Below are 9839 nucleotides of genomic sequence, written 5' to 3'. Positions count from 1 at the left end.
AGTAAGGCAGTAACAATAAATTTCTTAAAAATACTTTAGTACTTTAATTTACCTTTAGAAGGCTCATGCTTTTACCTTCTTACTAACACCAATTTCCTCAAGAAATTCACTTGCTTTCTCCTCTTTCTTTTAATTTGTGTGCTTCAAATTTCTTGATGGCGTCTTTGCAATAATGGGGTCCAAGCTAATTCTTTAGGTCAGCATCATCTCATGCTCATTACTCATATAAGTTGTATAAACAGTTCTTAGAATAATCATATATCGTTGATGATATTGAGGAATCCTTTTAATCATTAAACAAATTCACTATTGGATCCTTGAAAATATATATTTAATATTTAAGAGCCAAAACATTATTTAATACATTCCTTATTTTGAAAAATTGATTTTTCTTCCATTACTTTAAAAGTTTATAATATCACCCATTCGACTCCAGAGAATTTGTTATCAACCAAGTAAAAATAAAAGCACATAAATGTTATGAGCTTTGTTAGAGATATAATTTTCACTTATGTGTCTTTTTTAAAAAATAATTTCATAACATAGTATCATTATTTTTATAATTAAATTTAAAAGAAATCTAAAATTTAATTTTTGTTAACTTCTAAAAAAGTTTAAACAAAAAAAACTATACAAAATTCACACAAATTAAAAAAAAATTTGGTATTGATATAAATTCTAAAATATTTTTAAATTACTGAAATTCAAAAATACTTATATATATTAGGAACCTAAAAGGCTCTTAGGTAATAGGGATGCTTATATTCCAATTTACATCACTCACTATTTCTTATTAGATAACTTTTTTTAAATTAAATATCAGGTGATTTTTTATTAAAAAAGTTGACTCCTTAGTTATATATATTTCTCACCCAGACACCCAACCAACAATATTTGAATTATCTAGTATAAATTATGGTTAAATATATATAAAGAGTAGAACAAGCAGGATAATTTCCTTTAAAGGGAAAAAAAGAAAAAGAAAAAGTGCATTATTAGGACTTGGGAGATTGAGTTTCATTGCTCGTATTTTCTCTTAAACAAATGTGGCTCTGGTCTGAATGCTATACTTTATTAAACATGTCTGGACACCCTCAAAATCCTCGTATAATATATGAAATCACAAAATGACAAATCATAGTTTATGGCATCAGATTCATCACACACACAGACACACACACACTCTCTCTTACTTGAATCCCACTAACGCTTCTACGTACTCAATTTCATAGGCTCAAATGCAACAAAGCAAAGGCTAGCTACTTCATTATCACTGGCAATTGCCAAGTATTAGATGCTTTCAAATCTTTATTGCTAAAAGTAAAACATTAAATAATGGTGCATTCCAAGTTTCCAACTCCTAATCTATTATTTCTTTGTTGACGCTTGGTCCATATCCCATGATCTCACTAGTCATAAGCCAGCACACACACACATCACACATGGAACAAATATGTTGAAATATACCAACAATCCAACATTAGTCTTTAAAAATATAGGAAAATGCTATTTGTACATTAAAATCAGCTACTAAAATTAATTACTAATGTATTTATATATAAATATATATGTGGTTTAATTTATTTTTAATATATATTTATATTTTAACATATATTTTATACTGATAACTGATTTTGGTAGTTGATTTTAGTATACACGTAGCATAACCCAAAAATATAATATCCCCGAATCAACATGTAATATTCTATAGGGATATGTCATTTTAAGTTTTTGTTAAAATCACCGAAGGAGACACTTGTTTATGTCTTTTCCCTTTCAATTTACTATTTCCATATTCTCATTTTTATATTCAAATGATGATAAGCTTTTAATTTCATTATTGAGATGTAATCATGATCTAATTTTTTAGAACATTGAATTTAATCCTAAAGAATTATATTAACTTTATGATCAAATTTAATCTCTTTCTAAAATTACAAAATTAAATTTTATTTACAATCTCATTCATGATAGCTAAAAATAGGAAAACTCTTGACAATCTAGACTTACCATCTATGCTTCACACATCATCACTCTAGTATAATCCTCTAAGGTACTCTATAAATAATGATAAAATTAAAATGAATCCCAACACACAAACTAATTCTAACCTAAGCTAAAAACCTTAAAACAGAACACCATCAACGAAACACAAATTTCAACCTAAAACTCCATGGAGTGTTGAACCCTATTCTTATTATTCATCCTCATTTGAATCCATTTTGTTAAAATTTCACTCACCTCTGCTCCAAGTTTATAAGTTTTCAGTTCTTACACGCAACTTTGTTATACCACCAACACAAAAACACAAAACTCTGCATCAGCAATTCAGCATAGTTTAGACAAAAAAAGAAAAGAGAAAAGCAAAACATAATCAAATAACATAAAATTAAGAGAAGCAGAAGAGAGAGATTGAAAAACACACACACTCTCTCTCTCGCTCTCTCTCTCTCTCTCTCTCTGTTTTCCTGTTTCTCTCTGTTTTCTGTGTTCTGTGTTCTGTGCATTGTTACGCTGCATCTCTATTTTGTATTTACAATCGAAAACGTTGTCGTTTGGGGTGTGTGCTGTTGGTGATTATCCTCGTTGGTCAGTCTCCAAAAGTTGGAGCTTTGCACAGGTAGCTACAACACATGAATACATCATCACAATCATAAGCGTCATAATTATCAACAATCTTTGAATCACAAGGGCAAATTCAGAGACCCTTTGTGAAAAAGATCAGTTTTTTGTAATCTTCTTCGATATATTGGATTTTTCTGGTCACACCCTTTGTCCCTTTGTGTGTTTTGGATGCTATAAGAAAACAACACTGTTGATAATAGCAATAGAAAGCTATTTTTATCTTCTTCCTTCTCGTGTTCTTTGTGTTTACGTGTGTTGATGAAAAATCTCTTGTTTTGTTTTCATGTGCAATGTGTCCGCAGAATCTACCTCCAGATGCATATTTGATGGTGAAATGATTCCATTTCTATTCCGCTTCACTGATCTCAATCTCTTAGCTGCTGCTGCTTCTTCTTCTTCTCATCGACTCATTTCTCTGAATCCCAAGCTTTCTTCAATAACACAGCAATGTCTACAACACTACCTTCTTCTTCTTCTTCTGTTGGATCGTCTCATACCCTTTTCAATGAGATCCTTTCTTTGCCAGTTCTGGAACTTGTAGCAACGTGTGCCAACTTGGCACTGCTGCTTGTGTTTCTCATTGTTATCTTTTCAAGAAAGGTGCTTGGGAACGTGGGAAGTGTTAGATATGACAATAAGGATGATATTGCAAGCAATGGTGGCGCAGTTAGTCCTAGAATTGTTGATGCACAAACACATGAAGTTAGGATTGGTACATGGTTCAAGCTTTCGGTCTTGTCTTGTCTCTATGTTCTGTTGGTGCAACTTGTGGTGTTGGGTTTTGATGTTGTAGCTTTGATTCAGGGAAAGGGTAATTTGTCTGTAATTTTGTTGCCAGTTTCTCAGGGCTTGTCTTGGATTGTGTTGAGCTTCTTGGCTTTAAATTGCAAGGCTCAGAGGCTTGATAGGTTTCCATTTTTGTTGAGAGTTTGGTGGAGTGTGTCATTTGTTATTTGCTTGTGCACTTTGTATGTTGATGGGAGAGGGTTATGGGATGAAGGTTACAAGCATTTGCAGTCCCATGTGGTGGCGAATTTTGCTGCCACGCCTGCACTTGCCTTCTTGTGTATTGTTGCGGCTAGGGGTGTTACTGGTATTGAAGTCTGTGGGGATTCGGATTTTCGAGAGCCGTTGCTTGCTGAAGAAGAATCAGGGTGTGTGAAGGTTACTCCATACAGTGATGCTGGAATTTTTAGCCTGGCTACTCTGTCTTGGCTGAACCCAATTCTTTCCCTTGGCGCAAGGCGACCATTGGAGCTTAAGGACATTCCCCTAGTGGCACGAAAAGATCGAGCTAAGACAAATTACAAGATTTTGAATTCTAATTGGGAGAGATTGAAGGCTGAAAATCCGTCCGGACAGCCTTCGTTAGCTTGGGCACTTCTCAGATCATTTTGGAAGGAAGCAGCTTGGAATGCCATCTTTGCTGGTTTGAATACTCTTGTTTCTTATGTTGGTCCTTACATGGTAAGCTACTTTGTTGATTACTTGAGTGGCAAACAAAGTTATCCGAACGAGGGCTATGTCCTCGCTGGGATCTTCTTCGTGGCGAAGCTTGTTGAGACCTTTACAACTCGTCAATGGTATCTAGGAGTGGATATCTTGGGCATGCATGTTAGATCAGCTCTAACAGCGATGGTGTATCGAAAGGGGCTTAGACTCTCGAGCTTAGCGAGGCAAAGTCACACAAGTGGAGAGATTGTTAACTACATGGCTGTAGATGTTCAAAGAGTAGGGGACTACTCTTGGTACCTTCATGATATGTGGATGCTTCCTATGCAGATTGTTCTTGCCCTTCTAATCTTGTACAAGAACGTTGGAATTGCTTGTATTGCAACACTGATTGCTACCATCATTTCAATTGTTGTCACTGTTCCAGTAGCTAGGATCCAAGAAGATTATCAAGACAAGTTAATGGCTGCAAAAGATGAAAGGATGCGAAAAACATCTGAGTGCTTAAGGAACATGAGGATTCTCAAGTTGCAAGCTTGGGAAGACAGGTATCAAATAAAGTTAGAGGAGATGCGTGGAGTCGAGTTCAAATGGCTTCGAAAAGCGTTGTACTCGCAAGCTTTCATAACATTCATATTCTGGAGCTCCCCCATTTTTGTTTCAGCTGTCACTTTCGCTACATGCATATTGCTGGGTGGAGAGTTGACTGCAGGTGGTGTGCTTTCTGCTTTGGCTACTTTTAGAATCCTCCAAGAACCTCTCAGGAATTTTCCGGACTTGGTTTCAACAATGGCTCAGACTAAGGTTTCGATTGATCGAATATCTTCTTTCCTGCTTGAGGAAGAGTTGCAGGAAGATGCAACTATTGTCTTACCTCATGGAATCTCTAATGTTGCAGTAGAAATTAAGGATGGTATCTTCTGTTGGGACCCTTCATCATCTTCTAGACCAACTCTATCAGGGATTCATATGAAGGCCGAAAAAGGAATGCGTGTGGCTGTTTGTGGTATGGTTGGTTCCGGGAAATCAAGTTTTCTTTCTTGCATCCTTGGAGAGATTCCTAAGCGTTCCGGCGAAGTATGTTGGTGTGCCTAAGCTAAGCTTTTAATTCTCGCTTTACAGTGTTTATATTTATCCTTTGATTTGATTTGAAATGAACTGAATTGGAAATGAATTATTGTGTTTGGAATTAATATCTTTTGCAGGTAAGGGTGTGCGGCTTGTCTGCATATGTCTCGCAATCAGCATGGATACAGTCTGGAAACATAGAGGAAAATATTCTGTTTGGAAGCCCAATGGACAAAGCAAAGTACAAGAATGTTCTTCATGCTTGTTCTCTTAAGAAGGACTTGGAGCTTTTCTCACATGGTGATCAAACAATTATTGGTGATAGAGGCATAAACCTGAGTGGTGGCCAGAAGCAGCGTGTTCAGCTCGCACGAGCACTCTACCAAGATGCTGATATTTATCTTCTTGATGATCCCTTTAGTGCAGTTGATGCTCACACCGGATCAGAATTGTTTAGGGTTAGTTTTCCTTAGCACAGAGTTAATGTTACAGTTTAAGTGAAACAGATTTTACTCTAATGACGTGAAACTGCAGGAGTATATATTGACAGCACTAGCAAATAAAACAGTAATCTATGTGACACATCAAGTTGAATTTCTTCCTGCTGCTGATTTGATACTGGTATGGCTGCTTTTATTTTTCCATGCAAGTTCTGAAATTGTTATTTCTAAATTTGGTTTTTGGTTCTGAAGGTTCTCAAAGAAGGCTGCATCATACAAGCTGGAAAATATGATGATCTCTTACAAGCAGGAACAGATTTTAATGCTCTAGTTTCTGCTCACCATGAAGCCATAGAGGCTATGGAAATTCCTAGTTTCTCATCTGAAGATTCCGAAGAACATTTATCCTTAAATGCATTGGTTATATCCAGTAAGAAGTCTATTTGTTCCACAAATGATATTGACAATTTGGCAAAGGAACTGCAAGAGGGATCATCGAATTCAGATCAAAAAGCGATTAAGGAGAAGAAGAAAACAAAACGCTCAAGGAAAAAGCAACTAGTTCAAGAAGAGGAGAGGGTCAGAGGTAGAATCAGCATGAAGGTTTATTTGTCATACATGGCAGCAGCATATAAAGGGTTATTGATTCCTCTCATAATCATGGCGCAAACGTTATTTCAGTTTCTACAGATTGCTAGTAATTGGTGGATGGCTTGGGCTAACCCACAAACTGAAGGAGACCTGCCGAAAGTATCTCCCACAGAGCTTCTTGTCGTTTACATGGCCCTCGCTTTCGGCAGCTCCTGCTTTATATTTGTAAGGGCTATTCTGGTGGCTACATTTGGCCTTGCAGCAGCTCAGAAGCTGTTCTTGAAGATGCTTAGAAGTGTTTTCCATGCACCAATGTCTTTCTTCGACTCTACACCTGCCGGACGGATCTTGAATCGTGTAAGCTTTATTTTCCTGTTTTGAACATTCCACACACTATATGGTGTATAGATCATAATCATTGTCATCTGTGTTCTCTACCAGGTATCAGTTGATCAAAGTGTTGTGGATCTTGACATTCCTTTCAGACTCGGTGGCTTCGCTTCGACAACAATACAACTTATTGGTATTGTTGGTGTGATGACAGAAGTCACATGGCAAGTTTTGCTCCTAGTTATCCCAATGGGTGTTGCTTGTTTGTGGATGCAGGTAGATAAGGATATTCCATCTTAACTTGAAATCTGTTACACTGATTTGATTTGAAGATAACTTGTTCTAAAAACTGTCAACTAACTTGGTCGCAGAAATACTATATGGCTTCCTCGAGGGAACTAGTCCGAATTGTAAGCATCCAGAAGTCTCCAATTATAAATCTTTTTGCTGAATCAATTGCTGGAGCATCTACAATAAGAGGATTTGGACAAGAAAAGAGGTTTATGAAGCGAAATCTCTATCTTCTAGATTGCTTTGCTCGGCCATTCTTCTGCAGTCTTGCTGCTATCGAATGGCTCTGCTTGCGGATGGAGTTACTGTCAACTTTTGTATTTGCTTTCTGCATGGTATTACTTGTAAGCTTCCCCCATGGAAGCATTGATCCCAGTAAGTATTATGGTTGCTATGGCCAGTCTTGGACAATTGAATTATGATGCTTTATTTCTGAAGTTATAGACCTATGGTTTGACATTAGGCCAAATGCAAAGAATCAACCAATTTTCTGATGTTCCTTACAGGCATGGCTGGACTTGCTGTGACTTATGGACTCAATTTGAATGCACGTTTATCGAGATGGATACTTAGCTTCTGCAAACTCGAAAATAAAATCATTTCTATTGAAAGAATTTACCAATACAGTCAAATTCCAAGTGAAGCACCAGCAATCATTGAAGATTTTCGCCCTCCACCCTCATGGCCCGAAAATGGAACAATTGAAATAATTGATCTGAAGGTACTTATTAGATCAGTTTTGTTGATTTTTTACATCTTTATTTCATTTTAGTTTATTAATTCTCACAAGCAACATTGTTAAACCAGCAGCAAAAAAAAGCACACAACTCCAAAACATAATCAAATAACAAAATCTTATGAGAAATGAAAGCGAGATTCATTGTTTGTATGTTAAGCTACATGTTATGTTTGTATTCAAAATCAAAATCCTAAACTTCTAAACTAAACTAACGGCTTAGTCATGCGATATGTGATGAAGGTGCGGTACAAGGAGAATCTTCCTGTGGTACTTCATGGAGTGTCATGCACATTTCCAGGCGGAAAAAAGATCGGAATAGTTGGACGTACCGGTAGTGGCAAATCAACTTTAATTCAGGCATTGTTTCGGTTGATTGAACCATCTGATGGGAGGATACTTATAGACAACATTGATATTTTACATATTGGTCTTCATGATCTTAGGAGTCATCTAAGTATCATACCACAAGATCCAACCTTATTTGAAGGGACCATCCGTGGCAATCTTGATCCTCTTGAGGAGCACTCTGATCAACACATCTGGGAGGTTAGTACGAATTGCAAAATAAATGATGAATGATGCATAATCTAAACTAGTCAAACGGTATTAAAAGATATTAATTGGACATCATTCTAAAACAGTCAAAATATTAAAATAGTAAAGTTTATAAAAATTTTCAATATATTGAAAGTATTGGACATAAATTTTTCACATATTAACATGACAACTAGGATTTTGTTTTCATATGACCAATCAACTTACAACTCCACTCTGATTTAGCAAACAAACAAATGAAAATTAAGGTCACTTAGTTAAGTAGAGGAGCATTATCCTGCTAAATTTTAAATTTTAATTTTTTCACAGGCATTGGACAAGTCTCAACTTGGAGATGTTATCCGTGAAAAGGACCAAAAGCTTGACACACCAGGTAGGGAAAAAATACATAAACATCACAAATCATAGGAAATAATTAGAAGTTCAATATATAAAAACTGATTTATTTGGTGATGTATGAACTTCCAAATTGCAGTGCTGGAAAATGGAGACAATTGGAGCGTAGGACAGCGGCAACTTGTTTCCCTAGGCCGAGCTCTTCTGAAGCAATCAAAAATACTTGTACTCGATGAAGCAACAGCATCAGTTGATACTGCCACTGATAATCTTATCCAGAAGATTATCCGTGATGAGTTTAAAGATTGTACTGTCTGCACCATTGCGCATCGCATTCCAACCGTTATAGACAGTGATCTTGTTCTAGTACTTAGTGATGGTGTGTCACTGCATTGCCATACACATTATATTATTTGTTTTGTGCTTGCTAATAAAGTTATGTTTGTTTGTTTTATTCTTCACACAGGTAGAGTTGCAGAATTCGACACTCCATCGCGACTATTAGAGGATAAAACCTCCATGTTTTTGAAGTTGGTGGCGGAGTATTCGTCAAGGTCAAGTGGCATCCCAGCAGGATAGAAATCTCCAAAGGACGTCAAGCAAGGTTATTGACTAAAGCTCAATATAGTTCAAGACAGTTCAAGAATTGATCAAGAAGATAAGGTCCAAAGTTTGATGTGAAATTCAACACATAATATAAGTCATGTGAATTTTTTACACGAGATGATCGATTGTCATGTTTGTCTTGTTGCCGCTACATTCGTGGCATGCATGGACATTGGAAAAATGAAGATAGGCGCTTCCCTACTTATCAATCAATGGCACCTGTGGAAGGAAAATTAGTTTTTATAGTTTGAAGCTAACCAGCAGTTGATACTTCCACTTTGAACCAAACTTGAGGAATTATGCTTGGTTTGCTTGCTTTTGTGCAAGTTGTAACAGAATAAGATGATTGTCTGTGTTAAACCCAAAAAACAAAATTAGGTTTAGAATGAAGCAGGGGGGCATTTTGATTAGTGTTAGGAAAGGGTAGAGTTAAAAGGTTAAAGCTAGATAATTGTACACACGGATTGCCCTGAGAAAAAGAAAAAAGATATTGGTCATCCTTAGTCTTCTTAGTTAACTAGTTTTCTTAATATCATCATTTGTAAATGGAAATTGCTATCCTTAGTCTTGTTCAAGTGTTATCCTTCAGGTACTTACTCGAAAGAAATCAAAATTCAAATCAATCTATTTCTGTCATCTGTATAAATAACTATAGATTCACATGCATCATCACACTATGAATGATCTCGCTGGTGAGGAATATTTAATATGAAGCAATATACACGCAAATACGTGGTCATAATTCACATCAGCAAAACTGCCCTGTTATTTTTCAGCTAAAAACAATTCTTTTTTTTTTTTTTTTT

General features: G+C 36.1%; 1 protein-coding gene across 2 annotated transcripts; it reads left to right on the top strand.

The window, feature by feature from the left end:
* LOC107647847 (ABC transporter C family member 5) lies at positions 4587 to 9656 on the top strand. Of its 2 annotated transcripts, XM_016351889.2 has the most exons (11): positions 4587 to 5154; positions 5283 to 5603; positions 5680 to 5766; positions 5838 to 6533; positions 6618 to 6782; positions 6878 to 7172; positions 7304 to 7518; positions 7777 to 8082; positions 8401 to 8464; positions 8567 to 8806; positions 8894 to 9656. In XM_016351889.2, the coding sequence occupies exons 1-11, from the start codon at positions 4591 to 4593 to the stop codon at positions 9004 to 9006; spliced, it is 3066 nt and encodes a 1021-aa protein (XP_016207375.1). In that variant the 5' UTR covers positions 4587 to 4590; the 3' UTR covers positions 9007 to 9656. The 2 variants fall into 2 exon arrangements, with proteins under 2 accessions (XP_016207375.1, XP_020959942.1); XM_021104283.1 differs by having other exon boundaries at positions 8567 to 9656.

This window comes from Arachis ipaensis, chromosome B06 (genome assembly GCF_000816755.2).
Source record: "Arachis ipaensis cultivar K30076 chromosome B06, Araip1.1, whole genome shotgun sequence".
In the NCBI taxonomy this organism is placed as follows: domain Eukaryota; kingdom Viridiplantae; phylum Streptophyta; class Magnoliopsida; order Fabales; family Fabaceae; genus Arachis; species Arachis ipaensis.
Note: the sequence above shows the minus strand (reverse complement) of the source record. Positions and strands in the feature narration are given on the sequence as shown.

Bases quoted from the DNA above. Each gene is read 5' to 3' on its own strand.
- LOC107647847 (XM_021104283.1), top strand. From the start codon at position 4,591: ATGAGGATTCTCAAGTTGCAAGCTTGGGAAGACAGGTATCAAATAAAG. The intron at 6,534-6,617 runs GTAAGCTTTATT...GTTCTCTACCAG, and splicing joins CCGGACGGATCTTGAATCGT to GTATCAGTTGATCAAAGTGT. The intron at 7,173-7,303 runs GTAAGTATTATG...TGTTCCTTACAG, and splicing joins CCATGGAAGCATTGATCCCA to GCATGGCTGGACTTGCTGTG.